This window comes from Numida meleagris, chromosome 1, assembly GCF_002078875.1.
Source record: "Numida meleagris isolate 19003 breed g44 Domestic line chromosome 1, NumMel1.0, whole genome shotgun sequence".
Classification (NCBI taxonomy): domain Eukaryota; kingdom Metazoa; phylum Chordata; class Aves; order Galliformes; family Numididae; genus Numida; species Numida meleagris.
Window position 1 is genome coordinate 62,338,885 of NC_034409.1, and position 17,832 is coordinate 62,356,716.

The 17,832-nt window shown below is 42.1% G+C and overlaps 1 protein-coding gene across 18 annotated transcripts in view; it reads left to right on the forward strand.

Moving 5' to 3' along the window:
• The window catches only part of CACNA1C (calcium voltage-gated channel subunit alpha1 C), a 429,930-nt gene that overhangs the window by 339,246 nt on the left and 72,852 nt on the right, over window positions 1-17,832 (forward strand). For all 18 annotated transcript variants that reach the window (XM_021389984.1, XM_021389880.1, XM_021389936.1 and 15 more), the window contains 10 exons: window positions 1,062-1,194; window positions 2,775-2,904; window positions 6,480-6,539; window positions 10,292-10,398; window positions 11,903-11,990; window positions 12,440-12,547; window positions 13,237-13,289; window positions 13,397-13,543; window positions 14,450-14,651; window positions 15,095-15,253. In XM_021389984.1, coding sequence (XP_021245659.1) covers window positions 1,062-1,194; window positions 2,775-2,904; window positions 6,480-6,539; window positions 10,292-10,398; window positions 11,903-11,990; window positions 12,440-12,547; window positions 13,237-13,289; window positions 13,397-13,543; window positions 14,450-14,651; window positions 15,095-15,253 — 1,187 coding nt within the window. The remainder of the gene's footprint in view (window positions 1-1,061; window positions 1,195-2,774; window positions 2,905-6,479; window positions 6,540-10,291; window positions 10,399-11,902; window positions 11,991-12,439; window positions 12,548-13,236; window positions 13,290-13,396; window positions 13,544-14,449; window positions 14,652-15,094; window positions 15,254-17,832) is intronic.

Genomic DNA, 17,832 nt, shown 5'->3' on the forward strand with positions numbered 1-17,832 from the left:
ATAGCAAAATCCCATTGTGTCATTCACAAAATAGCTTCTGACTTTAGCAGGTAGAAGAATTCCTCAAAGGTGGAAGGCTCTGTTTCACATACCACTTAGTTCCCATCTCTGCAATTTCTTCCATGAGTGTTTTCACTGATCTGTACAGGGCCTGGAGTTCTGCTCCATAGGCATCAGGTTCAAGAGGCTCAGATTTGTCACCTGCCCTTTTATTTGTCTCCCCACTGAGTACTGGAAGAAGGTAGTTTTAAGGATTTCTGATGGGTGTATGTTAAAGTACCTGTGCTCCATGTTTGCTCTATGGCATACATTCATTCATCAAAACACAAGCTCGGGTGTGGCAATGGCTCCATTGAGAGCTATGAGTCTATGGTTCATGCAAGCCAAAAACTGGTGGCAAATTAACACAAGACTGATGAAAATAAGGGCCCATGAAAAACATTTAAACAGCAAAACAGCATTGTAATATATAAGAAGTAATTAACTGTCCTGTGGACCAGTAGGACCTCAACTACAGGTTAATTCTGCAGGCAATCCCAAGGAAAGTAGTGAGAATGATTAGAGTTCTAGAGAACACAGCATCTCAGGAAGGATTGTTGTTTTTCTCTAGGAACGAGAAAGCCTGGCAGAAACAAGCATGTAAAAGCCTTCTGCAAAAGGAAGGGAATTCTGCCTTTTCTGTACCCATGGACGATAAGAAAAAAAGTAATGGATTTAGACCACAGCGAGGAAGCCTAATGTTAGTCATTAGGGGAAGGTATTTTGCAGAAAGGAGAGCAAAGCTTCTGAAGAGACTGTTGTGAGGATACTGTGGACTTATCAGCATTGATGGTTTTAAAGACAGTCTTGATCAATATCTGCCAGGATGGGCCCAGGGCAGTGGTTGGTGCCTCAGAGGAGGTAAATGGACAATAAACCTCAGGCTTTCATCATCCTATTTTTATAGTTTTAAGTTAACAGTTCTTATTTCAACAGAAACAAATGTCCCAGCACTCGATGAGGGGTTGTATTTTGCATAAAATAAAACATTTTGCACGAAATAATAAAAATATTTATTGCAGCAGAGGAAGATGAGGAAGAACCTGAGATGCCTGTTGGCCCTCGGCCTCGCCCCATGTCTGAGCTGCACCTCAAGGAAAAGGCTGTGCCCATGCCTGATGCCAGCGCTTTTTTCATCTTCAGTCCTAACAACAGGTATTTAAGATGCTGCTCAGCTATAACAAAGAGAAGAAGAGATTTCTGGCATGAAATCTCCATTTAAGCACAAATGTAGAAAGCCCTCTGACGATATTCAGGGGGAGTACAGGGCACCTGCAAGTCTAATTGAAGACACGAAGGATGAAAGCTTTGGAAGTAAGGGATTCAGAGGGAAGCCAGTAATTTGAACTCCCCAACAAATTCAGGTCCAGATTGTAAGCAAGCCATCATGCAATCAGTCAAGCATGAGGTAGGAGCTTCTTGTCCTAATAGCTGCTCAAAATCCACTCCCAGTAGGGAGTTCCTGCATTTCTGCTTATTCCTACTTACAGGAATGAGCATGCAAGAAAAGAAACAAGGAGGACAAGAATCCATAGCTCTTAGGGGATCCTGAGGAGAATTATTCTTCACCCTCTTCCCTGAGGCTCCTCCAGGCAGCCTGGCTTCACATTATTCCAGTTTTCTTTCCAATACCAATGTGTGAGACCAGTACCATGAGTGGAGGGCTGAGCTATGACGCGAGAATATATCTCTGTATGGGTGCAGGAAAGAGCTCACTGATTAAGTGGTCTGTGCAGTGCCATGTATCCCAATGTATCCCTTAGAGATTTTACCACCAAACACAGCCTCAGAGTAAGGCAGGACTGTAAAGGCCCAAAAGAATTCAGAGCTCATCTTTCCACAGGAGGGCTTGTGCCACTTCTCCTTGGTATGTGCAACGGAAAGAGACTGATGATGATTGGGACTCATGGACTCTAATGTCAGCTTTACCACCCACCCACTGTTGCTTGTTGAAAAATAAATTAACCTCTGCAATCATCTGTAAAATTGCTGTAAAAGGGGCTTGGCAGCTCAACAGCCAAAAGTAGAGCTAAATAGATTAATGAAGTGCCTCTAGAATAATGCATAGGACTGTTATGAGGTTTAACTCCTCATATCCTGATACCACTGTGTGGAAGGTGCTCTAATAGCATCAAGTAAGCCTTCTACTCTTTGATGGGAGACTGCTACTGCTTAGGGGCCATTTTCTCACTAAGAACACCAGCACTTCGTATTAGGCTGAGCTTTAATAGATTACCTGTATGACATGATAACCTCCCAGTAGCCTGGGCTACAGCCATTTTGACAGGTTTGTGCCCTGTTAACAGATATTATGCTTCCTGCCCTGTGACAATCTAGCAATCTAGCCCTATCTCAGAAGGATACTGTTCATCCCTGAACCCATTTCTCCTGCTTTCCCCCTATACAAATGGGGAACATTTCTATGAATGGAAGGGATGTAGTTTTGGGTTGGCAGGCTGTAAGATCATATTTAAATGGTGCACAAAGCCTAAGTCCTGCAGGCAGCCAGTCACCACTGTATGCATCACTGCATGACACGGGGACCTGAGGCTGCTCAGCACCCAGGAGAGCAAAGCACAACTGCCTGGGATGCTGTTCTTTGCCAGGGCAGAGTGAAGCTGCTCTGCATAGCAATCCCCCAGGGCCAGTCTTGCCAGATAAAGAGGAGAGGGGAATGGTTCCCAGGTCTTGCTGTTCTCTGAGAGATAAAGTTGTGCCTCTCCTCTCTCTTTCAGGTTTCGTGTCCACTGCCATCGAATCGTTAATGATAACATTTTCACCAACCTGATCCTATTTTTCATCTTGCTCAGCAGCATCTCCCTGGCAGCTGAGGACCCCGTCCGACACCTCTCCTTTAGGAACCAAGTATGCTTATCACACTCCTTCCCTCGCTGTGTCTTAAAAGCAGATCTGAAGTCAAGAAACACAGAAAAGACTGCATCAGAGGCTTTGGGAGTGGCTCTCTGCCCTGGTTTGTGCCTTTTGTACACTGTGTGTACATACAGGGAACATGAATCAGCGCAGAATTTGGCCTTAGGTTAATTTTGGAAGTGTCTGTTGGAAAAGGAATGATAGGCAGCTAAAGCAAAATTATTGCTCCCTGGAATTAAAGGCTTTAAAAATGGGCTGAAGAAGATTGAGGTTCAGAGAATTCTGGTTTGGGAGATGTGCAAGTTTCCTTTGAAATATTTGTTCTCCCAATACATTATTTCTTTGAACTAAAAAGCTCAGTGCCTGATTTTGTCTTTGTTCACATTGGTGTAAATCAGAAGTACAATTCTTGAGTTTGATGCAGTCACTCTGGGGGAAATTGGTGTCATTCAGGTTAGAATCAGGCTGTTTCAGTGCAAGCTGCAAAGCCATCACTAAATTTGAGATAATCCTCAGAAAATATGCCACGTTCCTCTCCTTGCCAAGCTAGGGGAAGAAGAGGAAGGCATTCAGCAGAGAGGTACATTCTCACCTTCCTTCCTAGCCATTCTTACTAGCCTTTTGAAATGCCCAGCGCTTAGCTTTGCCAGTGGTAGTTTCCATTAATCCGGGATCATTGCAGAAATGAGAAGTGTCAGCAGCCATATGTGAGACTTCTCATCTCTGCTGTCTGCAGTGGCATTTTGGTGCCTTTATGCTGGAAGAGCTTGCTAGACATAAACAGTGTTTTTTTTTCTTTTTTAAATAATAAGAACTTAATTTAATGCTCAGTGTTCTCCTTCGCAGAACTGCCCCGGCCTGAGCACACATTGAAATGCATACATGCACGCAGAGAAGGTGTTAATGGAAGTTTATTCCTGAATTTATTTCAGAGTTGCTTTGCATTTCCTCCTGAAGGAGTGTACTAAATAACAGCCCAACATGTGACAGTAACAATCCACTTGTACACGGCTGAGCATGCCCACCATGCAGGACTAAATGTACATCAGTACATATCTGCCCTGCCGAATGATGTCAGCTGGCATATAGGATTCTGACAGAAGCAGCTGCAGAATCTATAGCAGAGATTTAAATAAGAAAAAGTAGTGAATAAAAGAGCTGAAGTTTTAGTGCAAAATGTTATCTTGTGTATTTGAACTCACTGATGTTGCATGAAAATCTGTGTTTAATTTTTGCAGGTACGGGTGTTTAAAATGTATCATGCCAGGGGACACTGACAAGATATTTGGGTTGCAAAAGTGGTCTGCCTTTACAGTTTGACAGTAGAATAGTAAGCCTATGTCTGCTCTGTGCCTGTGAGGGAAAGAAAGCAAGCTGAAAGCAAACAGTCTGCCTCTGCCCTCACTTTGGGGCAATGTAAGCAGGCATTCACTGAGCATCAGGACTCTTGCAGACCAGTGCTCTTTTTGACACAAACTGTCCAAGAGCTGGAAGGAATGAAGAGAACCTCCTCCAGCAAGGGCTAGCAAAGAGGCCTGGGTACTGCATCTCCCCAGGGGTGGGCTAGTAGCTCCATCTCTCCTGTGTCACACAGGGCTCAGGCAGCAAGTCTGTGCAAGTGCCTCTCCAGCCTGGTCAAACATCCTTCAAATCCCAAGCAAGACCTAAAACATTAGGTTGCAATAGTCTCTCTGTTTTTTGTGTTGTTTTTTTTTTAATAGATTCTAGATTAAATATCTATTTAGGTAAGAATAGATGTGCCTGCTGGTAAATAGTACCACTTGCACAGGTGAGACTTTTCATCTGTATGGAACGTCTTCAACTAGCTGCAGCTCTGAGTCCAGGTTCACCAGGATGACCTAGCTGCTTTGTAGTGTTCTGGTGATGTAAAGTAGCTGCAGGCCCAGCATAATCATCCACTTTAATCAAGTTTATGGCTGCTTTATGTTGGTGGAGTCATGCAAACTAGCCTTAGAGCATCCATGAATCTGGCACATTGATTATAAAATTATTCCATTGATAGAATAACCAAATGTCAGGACCTATACGGCAGCAACACAAGGGGACATTTCCAGCTATAATGTGTGGAAATTAATAAAGAATGCAACTGATGTCCATCCTTGAAATGGCCCTTTTTTAATTCTCTAAATTGCAAAACAATATGGAGCCTAATCTAGAACCGAAGAGGTCAGAACAACTTCTGTGTTAGTCTTGGGGTCAAAAATCCTGCACTGACATGAGGGGTTTTAGGTTATGTAGCAACAGTAGGTGAAACATGTCCCTATTTGACCTTAATTGTCTACAAATTAGTCTGGATTAGGGTTATGCTTTAACAGTATGATTTAAAATAACCCTCTATTTTGCAGTAGCTGCTTCATTGCCCAGGGCATACCAAACTGTAAGAATTTGTCCAGCTGCGTTAGAGCAAGATCACCTGGATACAATTAAGACAAAGGAAGGGAGAGGATAGTTTACTTATGTATGTTTATTAGAGTTTTAGCAGTAGAGGCTTAATTTTGAAAAATAATCAGGTTTCTACTGCTTCCATTTATTGGCCTTCAGGGTTAGAACTTGATTAAGCTAAAACAACAGTTATCCAAGGGCACAGAACTTGTAATTTTTACCTTTTCCAGTGTAGACAACACCAAAATGGTTTGGGATACTGGGATTCATGGAAGTGAAGAGAGTTCAGTTCTGGTCCCACTAGTCAGTAAAGGATTTCCCATTTAACTTTGTGAGATGTAAATCGATGGGCAGTGAAAGACATCTCCATCCTTGATGCTTACTCTGCAAATCATTTAACCTTTCCAGACTTGTTGCTGCCTTCTGTGACACTCGAGGGCCCCTTCTTGTGGTTTGCTCTACATGCCACTGCTGTGCCCACCACTGGATCTAAATTGATGGGAATGATGGGTGTTTTACAGAACGTCAGTGGAAAGATGGAAGATACAAGTTAGGCACATTTGTTGCATGGCTAAATTATGGTCACAGTGATTCTGTTCAATTGGCAAAGCATTTCATATTCATCCTAAACCAGGGCAAGTCAGGGTAGAGGAAAAAGAAAAAAGAGAGAGCTAGAGCATCAATTTGCAGTCTGGGTGGGTGTTTATTTTTTTGCCTTGAGAGACACAAAACAAGCCTGAATGGCAGTTAGTAAGAAGAATCTCAAGTTTTCCACTGAGAGACCAGAAATCCTTGTACTCTCAGTTTGGAAATCTATTTAATAAAAACTCTTACATTGTCTGTTCTTTATCACGTTCAATACATAAATAAGTAAATTAAAAGTAAAGGAAGAAAATCCTACGACAACAACAACCAAAAGCTTGTTTTCCCACCAGAGCCTTCATGGGATTGTAACTTAGAAAATATTTCATGTAACGTGCTGCTTGTCCTATGTGTCACGAACTTCACTGCACCCTACAGGACGTCATTATAAAACTGTTTCCCATATAGCCCTCCTTTTCCCCTCGATAAGAGACTTGTGTATTTGCTTTTGAACTGTGATTTCCCATTCCAGTGGCCAGTCACTGATCTACCCTCCCCACTCCTATTCCCTTTTGTTTTTTCAGGTTCTCTTTTATTTTGATATAGTTTTTACTGTCATTTTCACCATTGAAATTGCTCTGAAGGTAAAGTGCTCATCTTCTCTACCATTACCTGTTCACAAGCTTACTAGTACTCTGCCACTATCTGTTGCTAACACACACGCCTGTTTGTTCCTGGGTCACGCTCAGTACAACTAACCCAATTGTGCTTATTTTTCAGATCCTAGGCAATGCAGACTATGTCTTCACTAGTATCTTTACATTAGAAATTATTCTTAAGGTAACCAATCTGAGCAATAAATTCATTTTCTGCTTCTTTCTCCTCTCTCTTCCTTTCTTTCTTTCTTGATTTTTTTCTTTCTTGACTTCTTTCTTTCTTTCTCTCTTTCTCTTTTGCCTTCTCTTGCTCTCTATTGCTCTGTCTTTTTTTTTTCATTAACTCCTTTAACTCTCTGCACAAAGGATTGCTTATCTTTTTGGTTTTATGCTTTTGCTAATTGCTTAAAAATCTGATGTGAACTTGTAAAATAAGGCCTATATCAACACAATGCTTTTTAGGGGAAATGCAATGACAGGATGACAAGCAGGAGAGAACCAAGAAAAAGGCCATCACCCCAGAAATTGCTCTCACTGCCCTTGCAAGTTTTTCCAAAACAAAATTTATTTGCTGTACAAAGAACCTTGAGCTCATACTCCTCTTATATGTCCTACAACTCAAAGAGAAAGTCTCAGTTCTGCACAAGTCATGACGTTGGGCCAGAGAGCAGCCAATGACTTGTGTAAGGTTACAGGGTGCACGTATAGGAGCCAGGCCGTGAGAACAGTGCATAAGCTTATTTTATCAGGCGTGGAGAGACAACCAAGAGTACAAATCACTGAAACCACTGAAGAAGCCACAAAGAACTGTGGCTGCAAATAAAAACTGCTGCAGTGCCTCTTAAAACTGGCTTCATATTTCCCAGGAAACGTGCTCTCTACCAAAGGAAATGTGCAAGAGAATGTTTAAGCTCAGAAGAAAATAAAAATAGGCTGCCTTATTCTTAAGTCTAATTGTCCCAAATTTGTAGGCTAATAATTTAAATAACAGTAATTGAGCAAAATTCTGGCTTTCTAAATGCTAGGTTCACTTGGCAGCTTGTTTTTTTTTCTCAGCAAGCTAGTGCTAAGTGCTGGCAGGCAGCACCCTCCAGTTGCTCAGATCTTGAAGCTCAAGACCCTAATAACAGTATCTATACTGGAGGCTGACAAGTAGGGTGGCCTGTGCATGTTTTTGTAGAGAGCCATGCTTTTGATATGACTTTAAATCACCAAAAACCATAATATTCTCCAAAGAGGTATGCATATTATGCTGTTGTGGTGCATGCATCTGAGTTTACACAATAAGTCTGAACATGCACATGCCAAAAGGCCTATCAAATAGGCTTGTCAAAAAGGGAAAACATCTCAACAGCAACAAGTAAAGCGAAAATTATAGTTCAATGCCTGGCTTCCTGTACTAGGGCACCTTCTCACCTGTTTGAAATTACAGTAGCAATTCTGCAACCACTGAAGCAAATGGTAACAGTCGTAATGACTTCAGGGAAAGCATAACATACCTTAATTCATAGGCATATTACTCTGTTTTCAGCAGGGAAGTGTACTGCATAGTACCTATTTCTGAGCCTCCTTGATGTCCTCCCATTAACTTCAGAAGATCTAGCTCAACACCCCTAGATTTTCTCCAGGTCTAAGTGAGAGAGAGTTGCGAGTACCTCCAACATTTAAGAAATTCTTCTGTTCTTATCCTGTAGTTTCTGCCTCACAATTTCCCTGGTTTCTCATGGCCTGTTTCTCCGCTGCCTTGTATTAAACAAAATCTTTTGCACAACAGAAAAGTTGAAGTAAATGGTAAGAAGCAAAAGAGTAAATGACTGTGTGATTATCAAGGCTGTGAAGAAACAAGCTTTATCTGCCCTCATGTTGATGACAATACCTGCAAGACCCACACTGCCATGGTGGAATTTGATGAATGTTGGCAAAGTGAACAACTTTGCAGTGTTTTGAAGTTAGTTATCGTTTTGCTTCACGTGGCATTCTGAGCTTTGTTCACTGCCCCAGGTGGGAGGCAGATAGTTTATACACAATTTGAGTGTCTCTTCAGTATTAAAAAATCTGCAGGTTTGAGAGAACCACAGTTTGTATACAATGTAAATTCAGCAGAGCTTCCCCTCCTGATTTCAATGGTGTCTCCCTTCTTTCAAGATTGCCATACAAAATCTAACCAGTAAAGGGCATCTTTACCACCTTTGTTATGGCAAGAACTCCCCCTCCCCTTTCCCAATCAAATATGTCTGTAAGTATAAATTCTAAGCCAAGACGAGAGTTTATACTTCCTCCCCTCTCAGTTCTGTCTGATTGATTGATAGCTGGTTCCCTGATGTCATGAATGTTTGGTGAAAAAAAAAAATCTGATATACCATGTGACTTTCCACTCTCCTCTGACTGCAGTTGCCACAGGTAGGCATATCTGGAAACCAGTAGTGGCTATGCCATCCTGAGCTATCAACAGGAGCCAGAAAAACCCAGGTTAAATTTCTAGTTCATACTTCTCAGTTGGAAGAGTCCAATCTTTGGGGAACAGTCTCGTGGTGTCCGTTTCGGGTTACTATGGACATCTAACTTAGATGAGAATCAGAGGACTAAATTTAGAAGCCCGTGTTCCTAACCTAGGTAATGAGATTAGCAGTTGTGGGAATGGGGTATCTTCAAAGCAATTATTTTACGTCACTCTCCAAAGCTCAGGTAGGTGGCAAAATAAACCCTCACCCTCTTTCACCATGTCAGACTCACCCAGTCACATTCTAAAACTGAGCTCATTCTAAAACTTAAAGTCAAGGCCTTTACTTTCATGAGCTCAGTAGTGCTTAGAGACACTGTGACTGAGACCCATTTCTATTTATAACATTAACGTTTCTGTCACTTAATTCAGTTCTGGAGCTGAGACATCCTCAGCACCAGCAGGTTTTCAATACCCCTTTATACCCAGAAAGGGCAGAGATCCCAAGTAAAATAATTAAAATCTTTCCCTTCCTCAACTGGGTGATGTTTGTAATGACTGCCTCCATCAACAGACCTCTCTATCTCAAGGAATGTTACCTTGGATTTTGTTAGGAAAACCAAGGAGAAAATGTAACTTCTTGTAAAATAAAAAATGAAATAAACTAGGTAGTGGTAGGAAAAAGTATGTAGGATTGAACTGAACAGAAGGAGCAAACTGAAGAGAACAGAAATTCTGCCTAATGCTTTGCTTCAGCTCTAAAGCATTAAATCCCTTAGGAATTCTATTATTTTTTTTCTCAGAAGGAAGAGAGCTCAACTGTCCACTGCAGCTGTGCATTAAAAAGCATCCCAAAAGAGCCCTCTCTGTTTCGTGCTTTTTATTCAGTTCAGCTAAAAGTGCCTTTAGATAATACTAGCATAATACTCACAAGTGTCCTCTGCCATTGAAGAAAAAGAGAAACTCATATAATTGCAAGGAGTATTTTTTGCAGATAATCATTTTACTCCTTTACTGATTCTAAATTTTATGCACTTTAAGCACTCAAAGTGCATATTTTCCTCACTAAACCTAGAATTGGCTTTCCCTAGTTAGGTCTTTCATAGTTATCTTACTGTCATCTTCACTCTCTCTTCCATGGGGACTCAAATTCTCCTTTGGGGCCTGTGGGTAGATAGTCTGCTATCTTAGAAATACCACTCCTACCCAAATACATACACTAAGCTCAACCAGATGCGTTTGGTTTCTGAACAAATGCTAATGACAAAGTGTGTTTGTGTCTTCATGTGCCTTCCTGCAGATGACCGCATACGGGGCTTTCCTCCATAAGGGCTCCTTCTGCAGAAACTATTTCAACATCTTAGACCTGCTGGTGGTCAGCGTTTCTCTCATCTCTTTTGGAATCCAGTGAGTGAGCTATTTTCAACTGGTTATTTTTTGGGGACAGTAGGGTGGTGTTGGGAGAGGGTACCTCAGTCTCATTGTTTCATCTGGGTAAGACTGTTCTCATGAGCCTCAAGACACTTTTCTCAGATGATTCAAGAGGCATTAAAATTCATTCTCAGGAGGGGATCTAACAGCTGGGAAATGCTATACCAATTATCTGGATAGAGGATCTTCCTGAAAGATCAAATGATAACAAGAAATTTGGTCCACTGGGAATTATAACACTGAGCTTTGTTCCAAGATGTATGAGTCATTTTGTCAGATCAGGGCAGTTAAGTGACTTACCGTTCCATCCCAGAACTCTCATTATTTCTTTGTAGAATAGGGTGATAGTGTTTTGGTACTTCCTAGTATGCTGTGAGTCTTGGTCAATGGAAGACCATCAAGTGCTTGAAGAGCTATGCAAGAATCTGTGGAGTACTGTGGCAACATCAGTTGAGTCCACTTCTGTCAATCCACTTTTTATTGTAATCTGCCAATTTGCTTAATAATTTATAGATTTACTTGAGTATGTGGAACTGTTTGTGTTGGATTGGAAGTTTCCTAACTAATAGCACTCGACAAAAAATCAGGTCCCTGTTCTCATCACTGGTTAGGAGCTCATGTATGGTATGTTTAAGAGCTCACTAAGCCAAGCATAAGGATTTTTCAGGTTCATTGGGCTTTCAGTAGAAGACTTAATAATAGCTCAGAGGACATTTTGACATCCTGTTTTGTTCCTACAGCTCTAACTAGACTATTCATGTGTTTGCAAAAAAAACCTGTTCTCAAAATCAGTAGAAGGGCCTGACGTCCTCCAGCATGGAGAAGATTTTCAGTCAGGGTTTTAGTCCAGGAAGATAAAGAGCTCTGTAGTTGTAGTAGATAGTTGTGTTCAGCACTTAAAATTAAGGATATAGGTCATCCTGTTCAGTGAGAATTTCCACATCCATAAAGTTTTATACACATTTAATTGCTTTGCAGAATCAGAAGCTAGACACGCTGCAGGATCATACCTTACCTGGGCAGTGTACCTTTAATGCCTGAGTCTTCTGGACTGTCCATTTTTCTATGAATATTTCAGCAGAATGCTTCTTTAAGCCTTACCTGAAAACGTCTTGTGGTGCCTACATCTTGGCACAGTTTCCATTAGATAGCTACAGAGTATTTTGTAATTATCTCTGCTTATTAAAAAATCCCTGTCCGTATTCAATTCCTTTCATTAGTACAGCATAGTTGGTGAAAGCCAGGAGAATGTATACTGAGGCTGCCCAGATCAGGAAGCAAGACCTATGAAGGTGACACGAGAATGATTTTCTTACTTCTGAGGTGCCACAGCAAGTAGCAAATAATTGACTCTAGCTGTCCTAACCTGTCTAAGGCTATGTAGGATTTCAGACAAAGAAGAGTAGGTGTGATCTGTCTGTCCTTGCAGCACACTCACTATATTTTTGTCTCTCTCAAACTTCCCAATACTTTCTTCCAGATCCAGTGCCATCAATGTGGTGAAGATCTTGCGTGTTCTGCGAGTGCTTAGACCACTGAGGGCCATCAACAGAGCCAAAGGGCTAAAGGTTAGAAGAATCCCAGTGCATTCTGCAAAGTATCAATTCAAGTTATTTCAGGCTACAAGGACTTTTGTGACATTTCAAATAGTGTTTAAGCATCACCACTAATGTTAAATTATGTAGTTTTCTATAGGATTGCAGATGGGCTCACAAGCCTTGCTCTACTAGTTACATTTCTTCCTGCAGGCTGGTGAGTGCCCAACGATGTAAGGCTGTGCTACTGGACATTTCAGAGAGCTGAGCTCTGGTATTTTCCTATCTCTTTCTGCCTGCTTCTAAGAGTACAGTGAAAAAAGTTAAACACTGGTTATCTCTCCCTTTTCCCGAGACATTACTTAGTGGTTAACAGTGAAATGAAATTCTTGCATTTGTTGTTATAGTCTTGGCTTCACTTCTAACCATAGCAGTTCAGAACAGTCCTGCAAGTTACTTTTGTTCCTATCTTCCATTTGCAGCATGTGGTCCAATGTGTGTTTGTTGCCATCCGAACCATCGGAAACATTGTGATTGTCACCACTTTGCTGCAGTTCATGTTTGCCTGCATTGGAGTTCAGTTGTTTAAGGTAAAACCATTGGACCCATTCATTCATCCATTACACTGAGCTGTTTTCTGGGGTGGGAAGAAAAATATGATGAAAAACCCTGAGGAAGGGGAGATGGAATCTTCCTATATGAAAGATGGAATGTGGGGTACTGTCAGTATTACCTGGGCTCCTACTACCAGGAGTTACCAAACCTGGGTCGATCATATTCAGAACTGTTGCAACTCATCTGTAATTGTAAGAAATCATCAGTAACTCTATTCTCCAGATTGCTTGTGGCATGACTTAGTGACAGAGAGGTGAAAGGGGCTTTTCTAAAGGATTGGTAATTGCAGGCTGTCTACCTTATGTTTTGCAGAAGGAGGGGCATGCCAGGTAATCACTGGAGATTACTCATTCCATTCTTTAGGTCTTTTATTTCTTTGCCCTTCACCACTCTTCTGACAACCAGTGTTCAGCAGCACTCAGTGCACACGCACCTCAGGATATACACAACAGAGCACTGTGCAAGCAGACAAAAGCCTGTGCTCTGAGGTACCCAGCCACAGGCAACTCTTGATCCAGTTCATTCACATCTGCCTGCAAAAGAGCATGTAAACATACCCATAGCAGTTAAGCAAGTAGTACATGCAGCCTCCCTCGTACATGATCAGCCCTAACCTTTCCACTGTCAGGAAAGGAAGCTTCATTCTTCTTTCTTCTTCTTCAAGGGAAAACTCTACAGCTGCACTGATAGCTCCAAGCAGACTGAAGCAGAATGCAGGTGAGTCTGAACTTTCCCACTTAGCCCCTTTCACTGGCCACGTGCTCTCAGGGCCTGGTATCGAAAGTGCAGTTCTGCCACATTCTCTCTCTCCTTTCCACCCACAGAGGGTACTACATTACATACAAGGATGGTGAGGTCAATCAGCCAATGATCCAGCCCCGGAGCTGGGAGAACAGCAAGTTTGACTTCGACAATGTCTTGACTGCCATGATGGCCCTCTTTACTGTCTCAACCTTCGAGGGCTGGCCAGAGTGAGTGCTTCTTGGGCCAATGCTACACTACTAATGTCCTCATTCATTTCAAAAGAGGAAATTCAGATGTAGAGAACTGTCTTTCCCATCCTAAGTATTTAAAAATTTTAGAACATTAAATGTAACAATAGTAACAGCAGTCATTGTAGTATTACGTGCTTTGTAAATTCCTCAGGACCTGCATGGACTGCAGTTCTTGTGCTTGTTAACAGCTTATAGCACTGTCTCTAGCACTTAAGAAATTATTGCCAATAGCAGCAATAGTAGCAATAATTGTTACAAATATTACATATATAAAGGGATGTAAAATGCCTGTCAGGCACTTATCAATATTGGTAAGTGTTAAAAGTTTCCTAGGGAGCCAGTGGGCCACCATGAAATCCACCAGTGCTACATGTGCAGTAGAGGTAGACACAAGATATCTTACCAGGCTGTCCTTTCTATGTCACAGGGGACAAGGATGCCCTTAGCTCCACTCAGTCAGACTGACATAGGTGTGCTAGGTATCCTCGGTTAGTCCCTGAACTGTGTCACCAGGTGATGCCAACAGCAGCATTAACAAATGTTTAAAAGTGTTGAGATCCCCTTTTCTCACAAAACTCAGTTCCCAATAACATAGACTCTTCTGTTAACTGAAGGGCATGCTTTTTGTCATTGTTTAAGTTTTTATTGTTCAACTATGAATGCACATCACCCTCACCTGGTTCAAATGCATTAAGTTAATAAAAGCTGTGTCCTCTCTTTTGCAAGAGTTTATACACAAATCAGTGCAAGTCAGTGCATCTATGAGTGAAGTAATTTTGATACAAGTAGAAGAAAAGCACAAAGCTGAGTTTTATAACATCACCTATAAGGCCTCAAGACAGCTGCAGATTTTCTCTGCATTGGGCTCCTGTTTGCTTCCAGGTTGCTGTATAGGTCCATTGATTCCCACATGGAGGATGTGGGACCCATCTATAATCACAGGGTTGAGATCTCCATCTTCTTTATTATCTACATCATCATCATTGCTTTCTTCATGATGAACATCTTCGTTGGTTTCGTCATCGTCACATTTCAGGAACAAGGAGAACAAGAATACAAGAACTGTGAGCTGGACAAGAACCAGGTAAGTCATGACAACTTACTGCCTCTAAAGATAGAAATGCATTGGCAATAAGAGTTTAAGAGATAAATATATACAAAGAGTAAAACGTGAAACTGCCAACAAGATGAAACACTAAGCTGGCTTCACTGGCATCTTTTTCAGGAATGGGTAAAAAAAATCTTTCTGTAAGATTTGCACAAATGATAATATTTACTTTAAAATGTGCACTGTACCATTTGGTTCAATGAGATTAGATGAGCATTCTCTGACCAAAGTAAATACATATGGAGCTCTGGAACAGGTAGAACATGCACATTCATCTTATGACCTAAAATAAATTCTTCTTCTAAGCAGTCATTTAAGAAAATAAATTGAAACACATTGTGCTTTTATTATATCTGGAAGTAGCTAATCAACCTTGTATTTTGTTTTTGATTTTTAAACATTCCATACCTCTTTCACAGCGCCAGTGCGTAGAGTATGCCCTGAAGGCCCGTCCCCTACGGAGATACATCCCTAAAAACCAGTACCAGTACAAAGTTTGGTATGTGGTCAACTCCACCTATTTTGAATACCTGATGTTCGTTTTGATCCTGCTGAACACCATCTGTCTGGCCATGCAAGTAAGTAAGCAAGTAGAAAACCTCACAGGTGATGAATTGTTAGACTTTGTTGGGGAAAATTTAGAAATGACAGAGGTTGAGACCTACTTTTGCTTTAACATCTTGAGTTGAGGGAGAGAGGGAGAGGAACATGATAAAAGGAATTGTACAATACAAGTGACTTCTCAGTTCTGACTTGTATTCTATGAAGTGCAAGAATAAACCTTGAGCTGTCACTCACCTGAAATCTGAATTTTCATTTTTGGCCTTTTCTGTGTTAAAACGTAGGGAGCAAATAGGTTGGTAAACAAAGCAATCAAGGATCTATATGTCAGGGAGTGTTTTGATGTTGTAGAGCTCAATGCTAGTAATTGTAAGGTTGAGCCTGCATGTGTAAGGATCAGGGGAAGGCCAACAAGGCTGATATCCTAGTGGGAGTCTATTATAGACCACCCAATCACAATGAAGCATTCTACAAGCAACTGACAGAATTAATGTAATCGGTAGCCCTTGTTCTCATGAGGGACTTCAACTTAATCAGGCATTTCCTGGAAATACAATACAGCAGAGAGGAAACAGTCTAGGAGGCTCCTGGTGTGTGAGGAAGATAACTTCTTGATGCAGCTGGTAAGAGAGCCTACCAGGGAAGGCATCTGTCTAGACCTGCTGTTTACAGAGAAGGATTATTAGGAGATGTAGTTGTCGGAAACCATTTTGTGCATAGTAACCACAAAGTGATAGAGTTTTCTATTCTTGGTTAAGTCAGGATGGGGGTCAGCAAAACTGCTGCCTTGGACTTCTGGATGGCAGACTTTGAGCTGTTTAGGACATCGGTTTGAAGAGTCCCTTGGGAGACAGCCCTGAAGGGCAAAGGGCTCCAGGAAGACCAGCTTGCCAGAACAGGGAGCTTCCACTGCAAAAAAAAAGAGTTTACTGCCGTTGGAAGAAGGGGCAGGCAACTCAAGAAGTGTACAAGGATGTTGCTAGAATATGCAGAGAGAAAATTAGAAAGGCACATGCCCAGCTAGAAATTAGTCTGGCCACCACTGTAAACAATAACAAAAAGTGTTTTTCAAATACATTAACAACAAAAGGAGGGCCAAGGAAAATCTCCATCCTGTACTGGATGTGGCCGGGAACACTGCCACCAAGGATGAGGAAAAGGATGAGGTATTCAGTGCCTTCTTTCCTTCTGTCTTTAATAGTCAGAACAGGGTTCTCTGCCCCATGAGTTGGAAGACGGGGATGGGGAGCAGAATAAATCCCCTATAATTCAGGAGGAAACTGTTAGCAATCTGCTGCTCCACCTGGATTGTCACAAATTCACATGGCCAGATGGGATCCACATCAGGGTACTGAGGGAACTGGCAGATGTGATTACCAAGCCACTTTCCATCATCTATCAGCAGTCCTTGTCAACCAGGGGGGTCCCAGACAATTGGATGGAGACTAGCCAATGTGACACTCATCTACAAGAAGGGTCAGAAGGAGAATGTGAGGAACTACAAGCTTTGCAGCCTGGCCTCATTGAGGAAGTTTATGGAGCAGATCATTCTGAGTTCAGTCACACAGCATGTGTGGGACAACCAGGGAATCAGGCCCAGCCAGCATGGGTTCATGACAGGCAGGTTCTGCTTGACACCTGATCTCCTTCTATGACTAGGTAACCTGCATAGTGGATGAGGGAAAGGCTATGAATGTAGTCAACCTAGACTTTAGTAAAGCCTTTGACACTGTCTCCCACAGCACTCTCCTGGAGAAGCTGGCAGCCCGTGGCTTGGACAGGTACACTCTTTGCTGGGTAAAAAACTGACTGGAGGTCCAGGCCCAGAGAGTGTTAGTGAATGGAGTTAAATCCAACTGGTGACCGGTCATGAGTGGTGTTCCCCAGGGGTCAGTATTGGTGGCAGATCCTCTTTAATATCTTTATTGATTATCTGGATGAGGAGATTGAGTGCATCCTCAGTACATTTGAAGATGACACCAAGTTGGCAGGAAGTGTTGGATCTACTTGAGGGTGGAAAAGTACTTCAGAGGGATCTGGATAGGCTGGATCAATGGGCTAAGGCCGATTGTATTAGCTTTAACAAGACCAAATGCCAGGTACTGCACTTCAGTCAGAACAACCTCATGCAATACTTCAGGCTTGGGGCAGAGTGGTTGGAACACTGTGCAGTAGAAAAGGATCTGGGGGTGTTAGCTGACAGCTGGATGAATGTGATCCAGCAGTGTGCCCAGGTGGCCAAGAAGGCCAACAGTATCCTGGGCTGTATCATAAATAGTGCAGCCACCAAGAGCAGGAAGGTTGTCATCTTTCTACAGTTGGCAATGGTGGGGGTGCACCTCAAGTCCAGTTTTGGGCCCTTTGCTACAAGAAGGACATTGAGGCCCTAGAGCATATCCAGAGAAAGGCAACAAAGCTGTGAAGGGCCTGGAGCACAAGACTTACAGAGAGTGGCTGAGAGAACTGGGATTGTTCAGTCTGGAGAAGAGGTTGCCCTCTACAACTGCCTGAAAGGAGGTTGTGGTGAGGTGGGTATCAGCCTCTTCTCCCAGGTAACAGCAGCAGGACGAGAGGGAATGGCCTCAATTTGCACCAG